At 34.7% G+C, this 23,962-nt stretch overlaps 2 protein-coding genes across 5 annotated transcripts in view; one reads left to right on the top strand and one right to left on the bottom strand.

Annotated features, from left to right (window-relative positions):
• LOC127731181 (ATP-citrate synthase-like) overlaps positions 1-900 on the bottom strand; it is a 52,557-nt gene extending 51,657 nt beyond the window's left edge. The window contains exon 1 of one of the 2 annotated variants that reach the window (XM_052240126.1): positions 813-900. The gene's annotated coding sequence lies outside the window, so the exon portion shown is untranslated. Of the gene's footprint in view, positions 1-498; positions 658-812 lie in introns of those variants that run through there. The other variant, XM_052240125.1, reaches the window with a different exon arrangement.
• Positions 901-13,708: 12,808 nt separating this feature from the next.
• On the top strand, positions 13,709-22,821 carry LOC127731182 (heat shock 70 kDa protein 12B-like). Of its 3 annotated transcripts, none has more exons than XM_052240127.1 (5): positions 13,709-13,746; positions 18,468-18,825; positions 19,246-19,473; positions 20,505-20,661; positions 21,660-22,821. In XM_052240127.1, the coding sequence occupies exons 2-5, from the start codon at positions 18,490-18,492 to the stop codon at positions 22,730-22,732; spliced, it is 1,794 nt and encodes a 597-aa protein (XP_052096087.1). In that variant the 5' UTR covers positions 13,709-13,746; positions 18,468-18,489; the 3' UTR covers positions 22,733-22,821. The 3 variants fall into 3 exon arrangements, with proteins under 3 accessions (XP_052096087.1, XP_052096088.1, XP_052096089.1); XM_052240128.1 differs by lacking the exon at positions 13,709-13,746 and adding an exon at positions 13,774-13,828; XM_052240129.1 differs by lacking the exon at positions 13,709-13,746 and having other exon boundaries at positions 18,436-18,825; positions 21,643-21,785.
• The last annotated feature ends 1,141 nt before the right edge of the window (positions 22,822-23,962 follow it).

Below are 23,962 nucleotides of genomic sequence, written 5' to 3'. Positions count from 1 at the left end.
CTTGTTGTATTGCTACAATAACATCCAATTAACACCTATAACTTTGTACACGCGTCAGACTATACAATTACACCCGCCAGAATATACAATCATTGTAAATAGTGAACACCTGTTGAAAACTCAACATTGTCTTTAATTACTTTTAATCTTCAATCAACTTTAAACTATGCATACATATGATAAATATCATTTTATAAGTCAATACACAAAACAAAATATTCACGTTTTAATAACATTTTTTTTTCTGGACATTGATTCATGGATAATGCATTTCGCATGCAGTCAGTTTATTATATTTTAGACAAAGAGAGTGTTTAAAAATTTATAAAAATAAATATATAATTGTTTTAATGATAATTTTTTTAAGTTTTCTTGTCGCTAAATAGTCTTCTTGTCGCTAAAATTCTTCTTGTCGCTAATTAGTGAGACCAATTTCTTCTACATTAAAAAATAATGCATGCGACTTCTAAAATTAAAGTTGAAATAGCAATACCTCACCCGTATGACTTGAATATCTTGTTATTAACGTAAACAAATTACTCCAAATATATTAATAAAGAAAACTGCAAATTAGTTAATACTTCCAATCTTTAGCAAGGTATGATCATACGATATCACACCACCCGGCATTCGTGCGTCGCCAACAACGCGCCGGAAGTGCAAATTTGTCCAAATTACAGGGGTTTTATGGAGTTCTCGGAATTAAACATGCCGATTTCATGCATCATTTACCTTTCAGATACTTTATATCGTTCCGGTATCAACTGTCAAAGAAAAATATCATAAACAAGTCAAGTAAATTACCACATTACCTTCAGTGGAAACCGGAAGTTATTTGATAAATTGGTGCCGGTGATAACTGAATAAAAGACCTAAAAGGAATTCTGCTCAATTATTTTTCATTGTCGCTGATCATATTTTCAGGTGACTAAATCAAGGGTTAAAAAGGAGGGGGGAAACCAAATTTACTTAATAAATTAATCTGTTTAATTTAGGCTATGCTAAGTCTGGTACATAATAGAGGATCTGTATGGGGTGGCCATGGGGTGGAGTAAATTTGGGGGGGGGGGGGGTCCTTTATTTTTGTGGCAGTTAGAATTATTATGTCATTGTTATTTCCCTTGTTTAAAACTATAAACTTCATATTTCTTTATTTAATAATTTACATGAAGCTTATTCAGTACATATTTGTTAAATTGAATAGATATTGATATTTTGAAATCATTGGTTAAAGATATTTATTCATATTCTAAAGTTTAATATTTGCATCGTCGCAGAACCTTTAATTACCTTCTTCGGAAAACTTATATATTTTAGATAACTGATTTGAAATTATTGTGTTGACTCGTCTGAGGACTGACGTTCAGTCCAACCTAGGAAAGCCGTGCTTTCCAATCACCCTTTAAGGTTAGTGCATCTGCCATATGCCTTCTTAATACGGGTAAATATTGAAGTCATTGAATGCTCCATTTCTCTACTGCTGGTTCTACATAATAAAAGTTGTAATTGTTGATTAAATTATATATTGATTTCACTGTTTTTGGTTTTCATTTACATAGATATTATATAGCGCTTTTACATTTGGCATTCATCGTCTCCGTATAAATCAGTTCACAAACTAGAATAAGCTGTGGTCCGCATACCCGAATCTCCAGCAGAATTGTTCCTGCTACATTTTGGTCCCGCGAGGCGGATGTGGAATTTTAAAGCAACTTTTCTGGTTTGTAACTGAACTAAATTATTTATAAGAAATGGAGCAGACATTTGAGTACTTGTAATTGGATATGACAGTCCTAAGCAGACCAGTTTTGAAGAGTTGGGCCGATAGTTGTTCCTGGGACATTTTATTTTCATAGTTTGATTCATTTTGTAAATGTATATTTAGTTATGATTAGGTTTGAAGAAAAACCTTGTTTGTTTGATGGTGTCAGCATTGATGTTACAGATTATTTTGTTCATTTTGAGACAGTTTCTCTTTGGAATCAGTGGAATGAATTTGAGATGGCATGTCAGTTAATAATGAATTTGAGGGGTGATGCTCAAACTATTTTACGTTTCTTAAAAAGGCCACAGTTGTATGATTATGACTGCTTGAAAAATGTTCTCATTCAGAGGTTCAATCCTAAGGAGAGGGTGGCATATTTTAAATTTCAGCTGCGAGTTTGTAGTTTGAAGGAAAGTGAAACCATTTCTGAATTTGGTCAGCGTTTTAAGATACTAGCACATAAGGCTTATCCTGATAATTTTTCAGATTTAGTTGTGTATTTTACTGACTTATTTACATCATGTTTGAATATTGAGATGGCTAAATTTGTCACTTTTAAGCACCCTCATAGTTTAGATGAGGCTTTATCACTAGCTATTGAATATGAAGCTTTTCATTTTACTGGTGATCCAGAGACTATTGATGAGTCAGAAAGTTCAGTTTGTTGTAATACTGTTCATAACAGTTTTGAAATTTTAATGAATATATTGAGGAGGCGACTGAGATCACGTAGGAAACGTAAACCTAAGAAATGTTTTAAATGTCACCAGTTAGGTCATATCAGATCTAAGTGCCCAAATATGTCTCTTAGAGTCCATGCTAGAGATGAAAGGTCTGCAGATAGTCAAGTGAAATTCTCAAAAATAGAAGGGATATTAAAGAACAATTTGAATCACAATTTTTGTAGTTCAGATTGTGTTACCTTTGTTTAATTTTTGTTTTTACATTGTGTTGTATATATACAGTTTTACTTTAGATTTATTTCAATGTATACTCAGAGGTGTCATACGCCTCAATTTTGGCTGTTTGGTTTTTCTTTTTCCAAGGGAGGGATGCCGTGCATCTCAACTTGTTATATTTTTCATTTTTATTATTACTTGAATAATGGCTGATCTTCTGTGTAGTTTGAAGTGTAGACTGTTAGCTAGTTTTAGTAGGAATTGGTTTGTTTATGAGTTGTTGCTCATTTGTCTGGATTGTAATCTCTAGCTAAATATTTAGTATTTAGAGAGTTTATAGAAGTCCGACCTCTTGACTTTTATTAGTTATGGCAGAAACCAATAGAGTGAAAGTTAAGCTTCAAGTTAGAAACACTTCTAGCTCATACAGATGCATCGATCCATTATCTAGTACCTTGCGCAAAATTTGGGCATCGTCTATTTTATTTTGAGAACCTTGCTATAACAGTTGGGCATCGTCCAACTTTATTTTGAGAACCTTGCATATAGATGGACCCGATCCAACTCCGGTGGTACACCATTTGTGCTACCGTTATCAACAACGCTGGAATGCAGTAATAGGACCCGGTGGTACACGTCAAATGTGCCACTGTGAGATCAACAGTGGTGGAGATTACCTGGTACAACTTAAATTACAAGTCTATGTCTGCTGTGCAGATCAGAAACAGTATATTTTGTTCAGCTGAATGGTGCTTTCAATCGGTGGCACAACGTCTGTGTTACCGTTATCAACAACGTTGGAGTGCAGTAATAGAACCCGGTGGTACACGTCAAATGTGCCACTGTGAGATAAAAATTGGTGGACATTGCCTGGTATAACTTTTCATGGATTTCAACATTAGATGTGCCGTTACAATATATGCCGTACCACTGAGTATGAAGCCTGCTTACCAAGAAGACTTAAAGTCGCGTCCGTTAACAGATGAACCTGATTCTGATTCTGATGTGTGTTTGTGTATGTGTTATACAGTGACATTTATTTCTAAGTGATATTATTACATGTGTTTGAAAGACATTTAATCTGGTGAACATTGATAGACTTTTGTTAAATTTAAATTTTCAAATGTTATTTCATTTACATTTGTTTTCGAAGGGAGGAGGAGGGTATCAGACTGGTGTTGTGGTCTCCTTGAACAGTCTCATTGTTTAACTTTAACTGATATATATTAGATTTAATGTTTAATAATTACAAATTATTCATATTTATTTTACATGACATTTGCATTTTGCGTGTTTAGTGTGGCAGATACATCAATTTGTTAGACATTTCAGTTTGCAGACTTTATTTATGAAATTTATCGTTTGTCTTAGGGGGGAGGAATGTGGCAGTTAGGATTATTATGTCATTGTTATTTCCCTTGTTTAAAACTATAAATTTCATATTTCTTTATTTAATAATTTACATGAAGCTTATTCAGTACATGTTTGTTAAATTGAATAGATATTGATATTTTGAAATCATTGGTTAAAGATATTTATTCATATTCTAAAGTTTAATATTTGCATCGTCGCAGAACTTTTAATTACCTTCTTCGGAAAACTTATATATTTTAGATAATTGATTTGAAATTATTATGTTGAATCGTCTGAGGACTGACGTTCAGTCCAACCTAGGAAAGCCGTGCTTTCCAATCACCCTTTAAGGTTAGTGCATCTGCCATATGCCTTCTTAATACGGGTAAATATTGAAGTCATTGAATGCTCCATTTCTCTACTGCTGGTTCTACATAATAAAAGTTGTAATTGTTGATTAAATTATATATTGATTTCACTGTTTTTGGTTTTCATTTACATAGATATTATATAGCGCTTTTACATTTGGCATCCATCGTCTCCGTATAAATCAGTTCACAAACTAGAATAAGCTGTGGTCCGCATACCCGAATCTCAAGCAGAATTGTTCCTGCTACATTTTTTTTTCTTATTGTTTTTAAAAACTTTTTAGATCATTTTTCACCGTTTTTTATCTTGACCCTTATTGTGTATTCTTTATGTTTCAGAACCCCATTATTCTCTATTTTTATTGCCTATTTTTCTCTATTCTTTATATTTTTTGCCCCTTTATTCACCGTGACCACTTTTTGGCTACTATTCTTTGTCCTGTATATCCCACCAAGGCCCTAATAATCTTCTTCTTCTTCTTGATAAGACATTAGTTAGACTATCTTCAGTTTAAACATTTGTTCTTGTTATAATAAAACTCAAGTTTTGTGTGCTTTTTAAATCGGCCAAAATGTAAACATTAAAATCTCACGAGTTAAAACATTGGCATTTACCTATTACTCAACATGTTAAAAAAGCATGAAGGTCACTTCTTATATATATGTATTATGTTTCTGATAGCACATATGCTATTGCATAGTTTGTAGATACTATTTATTTTTCTTCCTCCTTTCTTTTTTAACATGATAATTAAGCTCACTTGATGTGCAATGCATAAAACCAATCTCTGCCTATTCTTTCTGAAGCAACCAAAATGAGATATAGGTATGCGAGTGTTGGTGCTGCAAGTCAATCGACCTTCAGTAGGTCCCCTCTTGATGACATGGTTATAAATGATCTGGTTGTCCGTCATTATCTGTTGTATTATGCTGTGGTGAGTATTTCGCACGTTACCTAGTCTTTTGCAAGTAACTAGGACATTTTTGTAATCTTCAGGACCTCCCTTACATAACTTACATCCAGCCGACTTTGGTTTTATCGAAACTGGAAACAACACTTCGGGTTTTATAAGTCCCTGTGAGTACTCTTAGATTTTCTTAATCCTTTACTGATATCTCTTTTGTGGTCTCTGACACTGCTCCAACACATATTTGGTTTCCGAAAGTTCCAATTGTTTGTTTCCGTATTTTCAAGCTTAGATTGAGTTTCATCTATTTTAGTCCATCTCATTCCAGGTTGTGTCGATCATATCGTGAGTTTTTTTTTTTTTTTTTTTCTCGATTGTTCTGGGATTAAATATAAAATTCATGTGCTGCATGCAATTCATAGGACCTGTCCTGCAGTGCACAGAAGAAATGCAATGAATTGTCATATAAAGTTGAGCTAAATCTATATATATGAACTAATACAAAGATAAGAAGATGTGGCATAATTGCTAATGAGACCACTCTCCACCAGAGACCAAATGACATAGAAGTTAACAACTATAGGTCTCCGTTCGGCTTTCAACAATGAGTGAATCCCATACCACATTGTCAGCTATTAAAGGCTCCGAAATGACAAATGTTAGACAATTCAAACGAGAAAACAGTTATTGTCTTTATCATGCAATTGATTTTGTTCTTTGTTCTTGCTTTGAAAGACAGAAAAACTCACATTAATTGCATTTATTTTCGTTTTAAAATATATTAGTTTCTATTTATTTTACCTTTGAGGCGTAGTAATATTACAAAAAAATCACATAATCAATCTTTTACGCCGAAAAGAACCTCGCACGGTCAACAATAATACATCGCTAAAAGTAAATAATTATTTATTATAACATAACAACTAATTTCAACAGTAAAAACAAATAACAAAACATTGTCCAATTTAAAAAAAAATGTATGATTTGTCGTACGCTTCAGAATTTTGAACTGAATAAATGCAACAGTAGTATAATATACTGTCCAAAAGTCATAAATCGATTAAGAGAAAACAAATCCGGGTTACAAACTAAAACCGAGGGAAACATCAACTATAAGAGGAAAACAAAGGAACAACAGAAACACTGAAGTGCAACAAAAACAAACGCCAACATACATAGAAACGAACTATTTGATAACAACTGCCATGTTCCTGACTTGGTACAGTCTCGGGTACAGGACATTTTAAGAAAAAAATGTTGGGTTGAACCTTGTTTTATGGCTAGCCAAACCTCCCGCTTATATTTCAATGTTAAAAATGCCTCTAAAATGACAACATTACGTGACAGGAATACATTACAACTAAACGCAAGAACACACAGGACAGGACATCAAATAATATAATAGTACATTACAACATGTAATCCGACACCTCCCATTTACACCACAATAGAATTATGAACTGTGGGTCACACGAATGTATCAACTCCACAACAAGTGACGTCACAGGTAAATTTCTAAAAATAGAATATAAAATTGTAATGGTGTTATTTTTATGTATTTTCTAACCATTACAAGAATATTAATGTAGAATTGTGTTAGTAACAGTTTAATTATTTGTAAATTGTGAACTGTGCGTCACATGAATGTATCAACGCCACAAAAAGTGACGTCACAGGTAAATTTCTAAAAATAGAATATAAAATTGAGATTAAGTTTGTAATTGTGTTATTTTTATGTATTTTATAACCGGTTTTTCTTCTAAAGACTTTATATAACTGCTCATTTAATAATCTGTGTTTTATGACTATAACAAGATTTATCAATCTTTCACTGAACATGCTGAATTTGACATTGTTGCATGGTTAATTTTGTGTGTTACTAAGTACACATCCAAGTTTTGAATTTGAAGAGTGGCACCGTAGAAAATGGAGTTAATCCTGCTGTTCATGTTTGTCTGTTTGCAGAAAATGGGTTTATTTCATATTGCTCTAAAGAAATGCTTGAAAACAAACAGAACGTAAATTAAGCTATAGTTCACACAAGGTCAAGCAATACACTGCAATACACATTCTGAGGTCACGGAGGTTCATACAACACTCGTCAACAGCAATACACAAACGTAGTCCGGCAGTGGGCGGAGCTTTAAAGCGATATCTGTATAGTAAAGGCTATAGAGATATCTGTTGGGCTGTTAATGTATGATAAGACACCCAATTGCAGGATAAAATCAAGATACTGCATCTAATGTGTACCCCTTAGTAAATCGACACACATCTAAGATAATGTAGATACTTTAATATCTAATAAAAAAGATGAAAAAGATACTAAAGGGATAATCAAACTCATAAATTGAACAAAAAACTGACAATGCCATGGCGAAAAACGAAAAACGACGAAAAGAGAAACAAACTTACAGTAGACAAACAACAACATAAAAAACTAAGGGCTGAGGAACACGAACCCCGCCAAAAACCGGGGGTAATCTCATGTGGTCCGGAAGGGTAAGCAGATTCTGCTCTACATTTGACACCCGTCGTGTTACTCCTATAAAATACGTTGGTAAGTTATATCACATGATTAAACATCACACAATAGTGGATTGGTAATCAGCTGTTATCTAAACTCTAAGACATCACGAAATTCTTATCTCATCAGTGGGACATCAGTCATGTTAAAGTTTCTAAACCCAAAACTTGATCGAATGTGAAATTTTGAAATTGAAACATGTTTTGCATGACAAAGTATAGACGAGACTGTTACCGGATTAAACAACAAAAAGATTGAAAAATTGAAAAGCACAAAAACAACATTTATAACTAGAGCTAAAGCAAGACAAATCACTTTAAAACAAAACTAGGGTGATCTCAGGTGCTCCGGAAGGACGGGATTGTTGTGACGATAATTGGAACATATATCCGTCGTCATTTGTGAAACAGATATTCCATAACGGTCAACCAAATCGTGTATGAGGGCGTTCGTAATAAATGTTGTATTCTGAGTTTATGATATGTTGTCCGTGTCAATCAACACACAGCCAATACAATACCGATACTGTATCTAATAAATGCTGTCCTTATCAATCGATGAATATTTAAGATAATATAGATACTGTTTCTAATAAATGTTGTCCGTGTCAATCGACATTTGGCAAAGACAATTGATACTGTATCTTATTATTGTTGTCCGTGTCAATTAACAATTTGCCAGGACGTTCTTGATACTGTATCTTCTTATTGTTGTCCGTTTCAATTAACAATTTGCAAGGACGTTCTTGATACTGTATCTTCTTATTGTTGTCCGTGTCAATCGATATTTGCCAAGACCTTCTTGATACTGTATCTTATTATTTGTGTCCGTGCAAGATAACAAATAAACTGTATCTAATATAGCACGTACGTGACATGACAATCGACGCACTGCCAAGGGCTAGGCAACACAAACAGTTATCTTGATCTTGATAGGTATACGGCGATACATCCAAGGATATTAATACACCGCGCGTGCGTCAAGTAATCTACTTAAATGGGCCCCCTTACAATTTCACTGAAGGTTTTAGCTGGTTCTTCTGCTGTCTGAAGATGGTTGGAATCTCTTACCCCAATTAGTCGCCCAGTTACCAAGAGTGTCTATATCTTTCTGTAGTTCTGCACAGTCATCTTCATTTTTTATTTCTATTTAGCATACACAGTCGTCTGCGAACAGCCTTATTCCCGATTTTACATTTTCTGCTGTGTCGTTGATATGGACTAGAAATAGAATGGGACCGAGAACCGTTCCTTGAGGTACTCCTGATAGGACTGTTGATGTTTTGGACTTAATCCCATTCTCTACCACGCACTGAGATCTTGTAGATAGGAAGGCGTTAATCCAATTCAAGATGTTTTTCGGCACACCATATTTGTGAAGTTTACTTTTTAATAGCTCGTGCGGTACGATGTAAAATGCTTTTTTCAAAATCGAAAATAAATATATCAGTTTGTTTCCTTTTGTCAATGGCAGTTGCCCAGTCGTGTATCACGTTAATGAGTTGGGTTTCACAGCTGTGTCTTCTTCTAAATGCATGTTGTCGGCTATTTAGGATGCTGTGACCTTCAAAGTGCTGCATTAGGTTCGAGCAAATGACATGTTCTAGTAGTTTGCCAGTGATACATGTTAGGGATACTGGTCTGTAATTACTTGGGATGGTTCTGTCGTTCTTCTTGAATAACGGGCATATATTAGTACTTTTCCATTCATCTGGGATGGTTCCTCTGTTGGTGGATAGTTGGAAAAGTGAGCCATTACCTCTGATATGTTAGGTGCCAATTCTTTCAGTACTCTGGGGTGTATACCATCAGGACCCATCGCTTTCGACGCATTAACGTTTTTAAGTATCTTCTCCTCTCCTATGGTTGTTACTGTGATGTTCCTCATTTTGTCTTGAGGAGTTTGGTATGGAATGGATTCATATTCTGTCTTGGTATTAACGCGTGTAAACTGTGTATTCAATGCCTCCGCTTTCTGTTGGTCTGTATCGGCGGTCTTACTATCTTGAGTCTTAAGTGGTGGTATTCCCTGTTTGTCTGCCTTCTGATTGTTCATATATTTCCAAAATGGTTTAGAATCCTGTTTTATATCGCCTATTAAAGTGTTGACGTAGTTGTTGTGGGCTGTTTCAATTTCCTTGTTAATTGTGCGTCTTAATTCTTGCCATTTTCGTTTTATTCTCACGCTGTTGTTTTTTGTTTTTTATAGTTGGCGTGTGTTCTGTTCTTTCGTTTTATCATGGCCTTGATGTTATTATTTATTCATGGTATTCACTCTTATCATATTGCCCGTGCAATTGCCAATCGACGCATTGCCAGGACAACACAACAAATCGACACCGCCAATCGACGCGTTACCAGCACAAACAGCCAACAGAATAGATACTGTGTCTAATGCATCATGTATGTAACAATCAACACACTTCCAAGACAACACACACTGTATCTAATAAATCATGTATGTGGCAATCAACACATCCCCAAGACAACACACACTGTATCTAATAAATCATGTATGTGACAATCAATGCACCCCCAAGACAACACACACTGTATCTAATAAATCATGTATGTGACAATCAACACACTTCCAAGACAAGACACACTGTATCTAATAAATCATGTGTGTGACAATCAACACACCTCCAAGACAACACACACTGTATCTAATAAATCATGTGTGTGACAATCAATGCACCTCCAAGACAACACACACTGTATCTAATAAATCATGTGTGTGACAATCAACACACCTCCAAGACAACACACACTGTATCTAATAAATCATGTGTGTGACAAGCAACACACCTCCAAGACAACACACACTGTATCTAATAAATCATGTGTGTGACAATCAATGCACCCCCAAGACAACACACACTGTATCTAATAAATCATGTATGTGACAATCAACGCACCTTCAAGACAACACGCACTGTATCTAATAAATCATGTGTGTTACAATCAACACACCTTCAAGACAACACACACTGTATCTAATAAAGCATGTATGTTACAATCAACACACCTCCAAGACAACACATACTGTATCTAATAAATAATGTGTGTGACAATCAATGCACCCCAAAGACAACACACAATGTATCTAATAAATCATGTATGTGACAGTCAACACACCTTCAAGACAACACACACTGTATCTAATAAATCATGTGGGTGACAATCAATGCACCCCCAAGACAACACACACTGTATCTAATAAATCATATATGTGACAATCAACACACCTCCAAGACAACACACACTGTATCTAATAAATCATGTATGTGACAATCAACACACCTTTAAGACAACACACACTGTATCTAATAAATCATGTGTGTGACAATCAACACACCTCCAAGACAACACACACTGTATCTAATTAATCATGTATGTGACAATCAACACACTTCCAAGACAACACACACTGTATCTAATAAATCATGTGTGTGACAATCAACACACCTCCAAGACAACACACACTGTATCTAATAAATCATGTGTGTGACAATCAACACACCTCCAAGACAACACACACTGTATCTAATAAATCATGTGTGTGACAATCAACACACCTCCAAGACAACACACACTGTATCTAATAAATCATGTATGTGACAATCAACACACTTCCAAGACAACACACACTGTATCTAATAAATCATGTATGTGACAATCAACACACCTTCAAGACATCACACACTGTATCTAATAAATCATGTGTGTGACAATCAACACACCTTCAAGACATCACACACTGTATCTAATAAATCATGTGTGTGACAATCAACACAACTTCAAGACAATTCACACTGTATCTAATAAATCATGTATGTGACAATCAACACACCGCCAAGACAACACACACTGCATCTAATAAATCATGTATGTGACAATTTACACACCCCCAAGACAACACACACTGTATCTAATAAATCATGTATGTGACAATCAACACACCTCCAAGACAACACATACTGTATCTAATAAATCATGTGTGTGACAATCAACACACCGCCAAGACAACACACACTGTATCTAATAAATCATGTATGTGACAATCAACACACCTTCAAGACAACACACACTGTATCTAATAAATCATGTGTGTGAAAATCAACACACCGCCAAGACAACACACACTGCATCTAATAAATCATGTATGTGACAATCAACACACTTCCAAGACAACACACACTGTATCTAATAAATCATGAATGTGACAATCGACACACCTCCAAGACAACACACACTGTATCTAATAAATCACGTATGTGACAATCAACACACCTCCAAGACAACACACACTGTATCTAATAAATCATGTATGTGACAATCAACACACCTTCAAGACAACACACACTGTATCTAATAAATCATGTGGGTGACAATCAATGCACCCCCAAGACAACACACACTGTATCTAATAAATCATGTATGTGACAATCAATGCACCCCCAAGACAACACACACTGCATCTAATAAATCACGTATGTGACAATCAACACACCTCCAAGACAACACGCACTGTATCTAATGCATCATGTGTGTGACAATCAACACACACCAAGACAACACACACTGTATCTAATAAATAATGTGTGTGACAATCAACACACCCCCAAGACATCACACACTGTATCTAATGCATCATGTATGTGACAATCAACACACTTCCAAGACAACACACACTGTATCTAATAAATCATGTTCATACCAACAATCAGGATTCTACTTCGTCAAAATTATCTCCCCATTACGCCGCCCAATTTTTATTTCGTAAAAAAATGGAAGCCATTGTAGTGATGACGCGCTGTCAATTTAGCTCTTGAAACCCGATCAGTTTATCCACATAGCACCATTACAATCCTTATTTGCTAGATGTATCGTAAAAGACAAATGTATCTACTTTCTATTGAGCATCATTTAATGTATCTTTATGCATTTGGTCAACTTAAAACTATTGTCTGATCGGTTGTCAGGGGGAATTTTCGAAAGTTCAAAAATATTTAAAAATATTCTATTTAATATTTATATACCCTAGATAACACACACAAAAAATGAAGTTTTTTTTAAGTTATGCATTTTTAAGATCCACTTGTTAAGTCTGTCGTCAAGTACTTTTAGTAAAAATTTGTAATTCGAACACACCTACTCTGTTGTTATGACTCATTAGAAAGATATTTCACTTGACCAATATATTTCATTTCTTAGTACTGTAAGTTTTTAATGTTATTATATCAACATATAGCCTAAAAATATATAAAAAATAATAGAATCTGAAGCGAGATGTTGTATCAAATATTTTTCTTTACGAATTCAAGACAGAATAGTCAACTCAAATATGCTTGAACATAAAAAGGTGTACTCGACTTTCTCTTTTCGATGAAATTATTGCCCATTTTTGGGATTTTTTCCAAAAATTACTATCGCCGGGGGCAGAGATGAAAATTAATGCTATAAAAAGATCAATCTATTATCAATCTTTGGATTTTTTTTCGGCGGAATTTAATATGCGGAAAAGATCCACATGTATTTGCACCTATCCCAATCAACTGTTTTGTGAAAATGTGTCTATAATTTAAAAGTTTACAAATATCTCGAAGCTTCATACCATAATTTAAGTAAAAACACATATATAAGATGCATAAAATCCTAACTTATGCAAATTCATTAAATTTGTAAAGCTCATAGAAACAGATGTAAACAATTCAAATTTACCAACTTGGCCTTTTTTACCTTCTCTAACAAAGAGATCAATTTCTTTTGTTTAATTTCAACTGGGTTTCCGCCTGCAACCGACGACGAAGATATTCAAAGATTTATTGGTATTTATTTAGTGAACTACTTACTTTTCTCTCAAAGGGGGATAATTCTTAAAGGTAAAAAATATAAAAATGAAGGAAGTAAATCCTTTCACTCAGGTATTTTGATGTTGTTATGATTTTTAATTAACTTTTTGCATGACGTTATTCTCCAAGACCTAACTTGTGTGTACCGTTTCAGGTAAGGGTTAGATGAGGACATTAAATAAATTAAAAATATGTTCTTTCCAGATAACAAGTGGTCGGCTTTCGTTTTTATTACATTGGTAGATATCGTGTTAAAAAAAGAGAGGCGAAATATCAAAGGGACATTCAGACTCATAAGTCGAAAATAAACTGACAACGTCAGTGCCAAAAAAAAAATAATAAAAAAGACAAAATGTCAAACAACAGTATACAAAACACAACATAGAAAACTAAAGACTGAACAACACGAACCCCACCACAAACAGATGGTAATCTCAGATGCTCCGGAAGGGTAAACAGATTCTGCTCCATATGTAACACCCGTCGTGTTGCTCGTGATAGTCTAATTCGGTAGGTCACATTTGGGGAAAAGGAGGACGGGATTGTGGTTACGACGATTGGAACATATCCGTTGTCATCCGTGAAACAGATATTCCATAACGTTCAACCAACTCGAGATGGCGTCCGTAACATGTTAAACATGATAAACCATTGAAAGTATTCAGAGTTTGATTTTTTTTATACAGCATACTAATACTCATTGATAATTTCAACAATTGTTATACGATACGTGTTTCTGCAATAACGTTCATCATGTTCACTAAAGATCCCATATTTGAAAGCCAACTACTTCAAACGTTATGGTGCATTAAAAATGAAAGTGGGCAGATCCAGCCATTTTTAAAGGGAGGGTTCCAACCACATGTCCCCGTTCAAAAGCATTGATCGTCAAAAAAGGGGGTTCCAACCCCCGGACCCCCCCCCCCCTTTTGGATCCGCCACTGATGACAGAACTTGATGGGGGTATGCGATCTTTTCTTTATGGTACAATTATTTATGAACTGAAAGTTTTCAACCAAGCTATAACAATATAAAAAAGGCTGTGGATAACATTTACAAATATCCGTGTCTTTCTTTGTGCTGGAATTAAAATCTATCATATCTTATCTAATCTTTCTTTTTCACACAATTTCGTCACATTTAGAAGGTAAGATTACGAAAAACTGAGGAGAAAAAAAACTGTTGCTTCTTTTTCCTTTGGAATTTCGGTGGATACATTTCTCATTGGTAATCATACAACATCTCAACTCCTTATTTTTATTCTGCTTCCCAAGTAATGTTTTATTTCCTATTTTTGTAAATTGAAAGTTTCATCATAAAGCAATATATATTTATTCATATTTAGGAAATATTGAAATGTTTTATGTGTATTATGAAAATTTCCACTTTAATTGAAAAGCAATATGAAATTGCGGACTACGTTTTACGCACTAGTAAGGTTCAAACGCAGCGTTGTGTGCAGAAACCAACTTGTCAGTGAAATAGTTAAAACCAACAAAACGATTAGTTCAAGATAACGTAGTTGGAAACCGAAATGAAAAACGATATTTGATGAGTTTTTTCTAAACTATGTTTCGACTCAGGGCAATTAAGTGCTTGACAAATTGTACATACATCTGTCTATTGTTGAAGACCTCTAGATATATTAGTACATACACCTGTCTATTGTTGAAGACCTCTAGATATATTAGTACATACACCTGTCTATTGTTGAAGACCTCTAGATATATAAGTAAATACACCTGTCTATTGTTGAAGACCTCTAGATATATTTGTACATACACCTGTCTATTGTTTGAAGACCTCTAGTTATATTGTATATACACCTGTCTATTGTTGAAGACCTCTAGATATATTTGTACATACATCTGTCTATTGTTGAAGATCTCTAGATATATTAGTACATACACCTGTCTATTGTTGAAGATCTCTAGATATATTAGTACATACACCTGTCTATTGTTGAAGACCTCTAGATATATTTGTACATACACCTGTCTATTGTTTGAAGACCTCTACATATATTGTATATACACCTGTCTATTGTTGAAGACCTCTAGATATATTTGTACATACACCTGTTTATTGTTGAAGATCTCTAGATATATTAGTATATACACCTGTCTATTGTTGAAGACCTCTAGATATTTACAGTATATACACCTGTCTATTGTTGAAGACCTCTAGATATGTTTGTACATACACCTGTCTATTGTTTGAAGACCTCTAGATATATTGTATATACACCTGTCTATTGTTGAAGACCTCTAGATATATTTGTACATACACCTGTCTATTGTTGAAGACCTCTAGACATATTTGTACATACACCTGTCTATTGTTGAAGATCTCTAGATATATTAGTATATACACCTGTCTATTGTTGAAGACCTCTAGATATTTACAGTATATACACCTGTCTATTGTGAAGACCTCTTGATATTTACAGTACATACACCTGTCTATTGTTGAAGATCTCTAGATATATTAGTACATACACCTGTCTATTGTTGAAGATCTCTAGATATATTTGTACATACACCTGTCTATTGTTGAAGATCTCTAGATATATTGTATATACACCTGCCTATTGTTGAAGACCTCTAGATATTTACAGTATATACACCTGTCTATTGTTGAAGACCTCTTGATATATTGTACATACACCTGTCTATTGTTGAAGACCTCTAGATATATTAATACATACACCTGTCTATTATTGAAGACCTCTAGATATATTGTACATACACCTGTCTATTATTGTAGACCTCTAAATATATTAGTACATACACCTGTCTATTGTTGAAACCTCTAGATGGATATATTAGTACATACGCCTGTCTATTGTTGAAGACAACTAGATATATTCGTATATACACCTGCCTATTGTTGAAGACCTCTAGATATATTAGTACATACACCTGTCTATTGTTGAAGACCTCTAGATATATTGTACATACACCTGTCTATTGTTGAAGACAACTAGATATATTCGTATATACACCTGCCTATTGTTGAAGGCCTCTAGATATATTAGTACATACACCTGTCTATTGTTGAAGACCTCTTGATATATTGTACATACACCTGTCTATTATTGAAGACCTCCTTATACATTAGTACATACACCTGTCCATTGTTGAAGACCTCTAGATATTTACAGTATATACACCTGTCTATTGTTGAAACCTATAGATAGATATATTAGTACATACACCTGTCTATTGTTGAAGACCTCTAGATATATTGTACATACACCTGTCTATTGTTGAAGACCTCTAGATATATTGTACATACACCTGTCTATTGTTGAAGACCTCTAGATATTTACAGTATATACACCTGTCTATTGTTGAAACCTCTAGATAGATATATTAGTACATACACCTGTCTATTGTTGAAGACAACTAGATATATTCGTATATACACCTGCCTATTGTTGAAGACCTCTAGATATATTAGTACATACACCTGTCTATTATTGAAGACCTCTAGATATATTGTACATACACCTGTCTATTATTGAAGACCTCTAAATATATTAGTACATACACCTGTCTATTGTTGAAACCTCTAGATAGATTTATTAGTACATACACCTGTCTTTTATTGAAGACCTCTAGATATATTGTACATACACCTGTTTATTATTGAAGACCTCTAAATATATATTAGTACATATACCTGTCCTTTGTTGAAGACCTCTAGATGTATTAGTATATACACCTGTCTATTATCGAAGACCTCTAGATGTATTAGTACATACACCTGTCTATTGTTGAATACCTCAGATATGTTTGCCTTTCTGTCTTGGGGTTGCTGTCTTATGGAAGTCTACCAAACGTCACCTATCATTCATATTTCATATATAATTTATATCATTCCATTGTTAATAGGTATAAGAAGAAGTGGTATGAGTGCCAATGAGACAACTCTCCATCCAAGTCACAAATTGTTAAAGTAAACCATTATAGGTCAAAGTGCGGCCTTCAACACGGATCCTTGGCTCACACCGAACAGCAAGCTATAAAGGGCTCAAAAAATGACTAGTGTAAACCCATTCAAACAGGAAAACCAACGGTCTAATCTATTTAAAAAAACGAGAAACGAGAAACACTGATGAAGCACATCAACAAACGACAACCACTTGACATCAAGTTCCTGACTTAGGACAGGTGCAAACAAATGCAGCGGGTTTAAACGTTTTAATAGCCGCCAACATTCACCCTACCTGAAACAGTAGTGTAACATCACAACATAGAAAGACACACTATAAAATATCAATTGAAATGGCTTAACTCAATCAAAAGACATATTAACAAAAACAAGCGAACAGGTAAATATAAATAATTTTGTTGTAAGGTATACACGGAGTACGGAAATAATTTTTAAAAAATAAATAATTTTGTTGTTCCTAGTACGAGAACAAAAGTGAAAATTTATCGTCATACTAAACACTTATCAAAGGTGGTATATATTAAAAATAGTGAGACGAGATATAACACTAAATAAGTAAACATTAAATAACAAAAGTACATTACAAATTGTATCAGCAGGTCAAATTAACACGAAAGTACGATTTGAGAGTACTCGCAGTTACTGAAAGCTAGTTAAAAGCCTAAAACAATTAATAATAAAAAAATCATGCATCAGAGACTAAAATCAACTATTAAAAACACATCCCAGGGATTTAGTGTTTTAACGTCATGGACAGTCAAAGAAGACATGACTTGTGACATATAACATGTTTTATAGTGTTTTGTAGTGAACTATCTTGATTTCATCTATTGCAGAATTTATGTTTTTTAAGTTGATATGGGGAGAAAACAAAATGCTTTAGTTGTTGTAGCCATTGATTTCGGAACTACATATTCTGGATATGCTTATTCATTTCGGGATGAATACAAGAAAGATCACACGAAGATATACAGTAACGAAAACTGGCAGTCAGGAGACGGACTAATAACAGCAAAAACACCAACTGCTATATTGTTTGATGAGGATGGAAACCTTGATAGTTTTGGATACGATGCGGAGAGGACATATTCCGAGCTCCTAGAAGGTGGAGACGACGAAGGATACAGTTATTTCTCAAAGTTTAAGATGAAGTTGTTTCAAGATGAGTCCGCTCTACATCACCCAGTATTAAGGGTTAGTGTTAAAGTGATTGTTTGATTGAATACTGCTGTTTTACTTAAATTTCTGTGACAATTTTATATTTTCATTGTTTGCCTCTTTAGTTGATAGAATGAATTACTGTTTATATTTACACAAAAGGGAATGAATGTGATAGAAAAACAAAGGATATTGGGTATCCATCCATGACACAAAATCAGTACATGCACATCAAAAACCACAACAAAAAAGCAAAGGAGACGTGTTAAGGAGCAAATTTATTTTACCAGAACCAATTCGAAAACAAGACTTAATCCTTATGTACTGTTATATTATAGTATGATTGTCATACAGACCGAATGACAAAGATGTGAACAATAACAGATCAGCGCACGGCCTTCAACAATGGGCAAAATCCATATCGTGTAGTAAGCTATAAAACATGCTTTTTTATAGAGAAAAAATAGAATATCAAGAGACCTCATACTAGAAGACGTTACCGGTAAAGGGATGAAAGCGCTTAAAGTTTTCTCGGAGTCAATTCGATATTTGAAAGACCATTTTCTGCAGTCCTGCAAAGTAGCTAATTTCAAATTGAATGAAGGTGATATTCACTGGGTATTAACAGTGCCTGCGATTTGGAAAGACAATGCAAAACAATTCATGAGGGAAGCTGCAAAGGAGGTAAAAGATATATTTAAACACATAATTTGAAAATAAAAATTTATGTTGTATTATACGATCCTATGGTTTAGACGCTACAAGTATTTGATAATTCATCTACAAACTAATAAACCTGATTATTTTTTTTACTAAATTTACACAATCCGTGTGTGTTTTTTCCTCACAGTTAATAAATTCAAAATAAGGAGATGTGGTATTATTGACAATGAACCAACTGTCCAACATAGCCTTACTGACGTGAATTTAAGCAATTTTACGTACGGTCCATAAATAAATGCCAATTTTCGTGTTCTGTTAAGGTTCGAGCAGTATCATTTTCAAAAATTAAGGTATCTATATATTCCTTATTATTCGTCTTGAATTTATATCGCCGATCAGCGGGATATGAATTCAGACTGTTGAGATATCTACACCAACTTGCATTGTTTTACATTTGTCATTTCGGGGCCTTTTATAGCTGACTATGCGGTATGGGATTTGCTCACTGGGACAGTGGTGCAACAGTACAACCATAAGAACAAAGTATAAAAATCAGTTGAAAAAGGCTTAACTCGTCTTATCGATACAAAGGAAACACAACTAACAAAAACACAGACCGGAAGTGGCATGGTATTTAACATCTTTCAGAAAAAAACAACACAAAGTACAGATATCTGAGAGAACTGTTTTCGTCCGATTGATACACTTGTATAGTAATTTCTGTCAGCAAAAGTTGAGTGCGCTAAAGAGTAAATAGTTTTTCATTTTGAGTTCATTAAAAAAATCAAATGTAAGTTTAAGCATTCTTCAACTGTCTATCATGATTTTTTTTTCGTTTATTGTTTTATGATAAATTAGGCTGTTGGATTTTCGTTTGAATTATTTCATATTTTGTCATATCTGAGCCTTTTATAGATGACTATACCGTATGGATTTTCTGATTGTTGAAGGCCGTACGATTATCTATAATTGCTTAAATCCGCTTCATTTGGACTCTGTTATATGGTTGTCTCATTGGTAATCATACCACATCTCTTTACATTACATTTAAGGCTGGTTTACATGAAGACCTCTTAACTCTTGCTTATGAACCGGAAGCGGCCGCCATTTATTGTAAAGAGGCAACTGTGCAGAGGAAAGAAGGCACAGAGGGATGTAGTCTTCAATCTTTTGAACCAGGTCACCAGTTCTTGGTTCTAGACTGTGGAGGTATTTATTTGTTTGATTAAACTATTCTAAATTAGCGTGACTTCTTAGAATCATCTAGCTTTAGATAGCTTTTACCTTTTTTAGAAAAATTTTTGCTACCTAAGGTAGATGGTTCTAGTCGAGTACTCCAGCTTCCTCTGCCAATAAAAACTGACATCATTAATATAGGCTAGATCGCTGACACTGGCGTTTAACATCAATACACAAACAAACACACCTTTTTCTACACATAATATAAAGTGCGATTTACTAACTTTTTCAATTACTTGTAAGCAGATCGATGTGTAGTTCACAACAAGATTAAAAGCGACGCAATCCTTTGCATTCCTACTTACAAAAAATACCCATTTCTGCAGCCAAAATGGGTTGCTGAAAATAACGTATGATAAGAGTCGTGGTAAAATACTCGATATACCAGTATACAACACCACTATCTCAAATCGATGTCACGATGCGTGCAGTGTTTTGTAATATTGGGTTTCAATATAACAATCGAAATAATTGACAAAGCCGTAACTAGGCATATTATTTTAGTGAGGCAAAATTGATGCCGAGCGGAGTGAGGCGAAATTTTCGGCAGGGGTCTGGGATAAATGGTGTAAAATCCTGCATTTTGGGCATTTACAGAGAACTTGACATCGTTGAGACAAGCTGTCCGGAGTTTTTTTATTTTTGGACAGTTTCAGTGTCGAAATTTTAGTTAGGTAATTGCCTCACTTGCCTCAATGGTAGTTACACCCTTGTAATTGTCCCTTGGTTTGATTTATAAGTTATTGACTTTATGAATTGCAAAATCCGCGTTGATTCACTTTCAATTGATACACTTCGTGTAGGTTACTTTCGTTTCGTTATATTTTTTATTTTATATATCCCGAAAGCAGAACATTTTTCTGTATCTACAATATGATGATAAGCCAATTCCCATATGTCAGTAACCCTTATTTACAACGATCTTATTGTATAATGCCAAAGAGAGTGTAGTTGTCTGATAATTGCAGGTGGAACCATCGATGTGACGACATATGAAGTACAAAATGATTCTGACCTTAAAGAACTAAGCGAACCAAGCGGAGGACCCTGGGGTGGAACTTATGTTGATCTAGAGTATGAAATTTTTTTAAGGGATTTATTCGGTAAGGATGTATGGGAAACGTACGTTAAGAAATTCCCAGAAGATATCTTAGAAATCAAAAGAAAGTTTGAAGCAAAGAAAAGAGGAATCAAAGAATCACAAAAAACAAAAACAACTATTCCATATCCAGCATCTTTATTTCGCACATACACTGATATCCGCAAATCTGACTCCATACAAGAAGACCTAAAGAAATCAGTTCACGGCAAAACTGTCACTGTATCGAATGAAAAGCTGCGATATGAGCCGAAAATCATAAAACAATTCTTTGTTAACTCAATCGAATCGATAATTTCACATGTAAGAGATCTTTTAGCAACAACAACGCGACAGAGAAGACATATAGGCTCTATATTAATGGTAGGAGGGTTTTCTGATTCCCCAATATTAGTTGAACGGGTAAAAAAGGAATTTTCAAATCTTGAAATTATTAGTCCGCAAGATGCAGTTTTAGCTGTACTAAAAGGAGCTGTTATGTTTGGACATAATCCAGAACTAATAAGTGAGCGCATTTGTCCACGAACATATGGCATAACGGTAAACATGCCATACGACGACAGGAGACATCCAGCAATGCTGAAATCTATTATTGAAGGACGAGCAATCTGCAGCGACATATTCAAAACAATGGCGAGGAAAGGTGACCCTCTCACAGTTGGCAAAACTACGTATACGATGGTGTGTAGTCCGACAAGATCAACTGACACCGAAGCGACGGTCGAAGTGTATGAATCTGAAAACGTAAATCCAATATACACCATCGACAAAGGCGTTAATCGTTTAGGAATATTAACTATCCCTATTCCGGACGTTGAGAGAGGTAAGAGTAGGCGTATAAAAGTACAAATGCATTTTGGATACACAGAGCTACAGGTTACAGCATCGGAGGAACACACAAACCGGAAAACTGAAGCTACTTTTGAATGCCTAATGAAATAAAGTAGACTTTATTAATGTTACAAGACGTTGAGGGTAGGAAGATTTGTTCCTGAAAATTTACCATCCTTGGTACTAAAATTATCTTAAAACTAGAGGCTCTCAAGAGCCTGTGTCGCTCACCTGATTCTACTTTGGTTTTGGAAATCATGTAAAAATAGATTAAAATCATAACAGATACCCTAATAATGAGTGAGGCCAAATTTGGTTTAATATTGGTCCTGTAATTTAATAAAAAATCCTGGTGGCCATCTTGAACAGTAAATCGGCAACAAAGTAGCAACACTTAATCAGCACCTCATAAGAAACATTTATGCCATGTTTTGGTTTCATTCCATTCAGTGCACCTCTAGAAGAAGCATTTGTATGTATTTCCCATAGGGTCTTATGTTAAAGGAAGTCCCCCCATTGGTGGCCATCATGGATGAAGGATCAGCTTCAAAGTAACAAAACTTAGTCAGCACCTCATAAGGAACATTCATGCCATGTTTGTTTTCAATCCATTCAGTATGTGGTTCTCTAAAAGAAGTCATTTGTATGTATTGTCCATAGGGTCCTTTGTTAAACATTGCCCCCATCTGGCAGCCATCATGGATGAAGGATCAGCTTCAAAGTAACAACACTTGGTCAGCACCTCAAAAGGAACATGCATGCCATGTTTGGTTTCATTCCATTCAATGGTTCTCTAAAAGAAAACATTTGTACGTATTTCTCATAGGGTCCTATGTTTAACTAAGTCCTCCGCTGGCGGCCATCTTAGATTATGGATCTGCTTCATAGTAACAACACTTGGTCAGCACCTCATAAGGAACATTCATGCCATGTTTGGTTTCATTGCATTTAGTGGTTCTCTAAAAGAAGACATTTTTATGTATTTCCCATAGGGTCCTATGTTAAACTAAGTCCCCCGCTGGCTGCCATCTTGGATGATGGATCAGCTTCAAAGTAACAACACTTGGTCAGCACCTCATAAGGAACATTCTTGCCATGTTTGGTTTCATTCCATTCAGTGGTTCTCTAAAAGAAGACGTTTGTATGTATTTCCCATGGGGTCCCATGTTAAACTAAGTCCCCCGCTGGCGGCCATCTTGGATTATGGATCGGCTTCAAAGTAACAACACTCGGTCAGCACCTCATAAGGAACATTCATGCCATGTTTGGTTTCATTCCATTCAGTGGTTCTCTAAAAGAAGACATTTGTATGTATTTCTCATAGGGTCCCATGTTAAGCTA

This window comes from Mytilus californianus, unplaced genomic scaffold (genome assembly GCF_021869535.1).
Source record: "Mytilus californianus isolate M0D057914Y unplaced genomic scaffold, xbMytCali1.0.p SCAF_2, whole genome shotgun sequence".
Classification (NCBI taxonomy): Eukaryota; Metazoa; Mollusca; class Bivalvia; order Mytilida; family Mytilidae; genus Mytilus; species Mytilus californianus.
Note: the sequence above shows the minus strand (reverse complement) of the source record. Positions and strands in the feature narration are given on the sequence as shown.

Coding starts and splice junctions, on each gene's coding strand:
- LOC127731182 (XM_052240127.1), top strand. CDS start 18,490: ATGGGGAGAAAACAAAATGCTTTAGTTGTTGTAGCCATTGATTTCGGA. Junction 18,826..19,245: donor TACATCACCCAGTATTAAGG/GTTAGTGTTAAA, acceptor GCTTTTTTATAG/AGAAAAAATAGAATATCAAG. Junction 20,662..21,659: donor CTTGGTTCTAGACTGTGGAG/GTATTTATTTGT, acceptor TGATAATTGCAG/GTGGAACCATCGATGTGACG.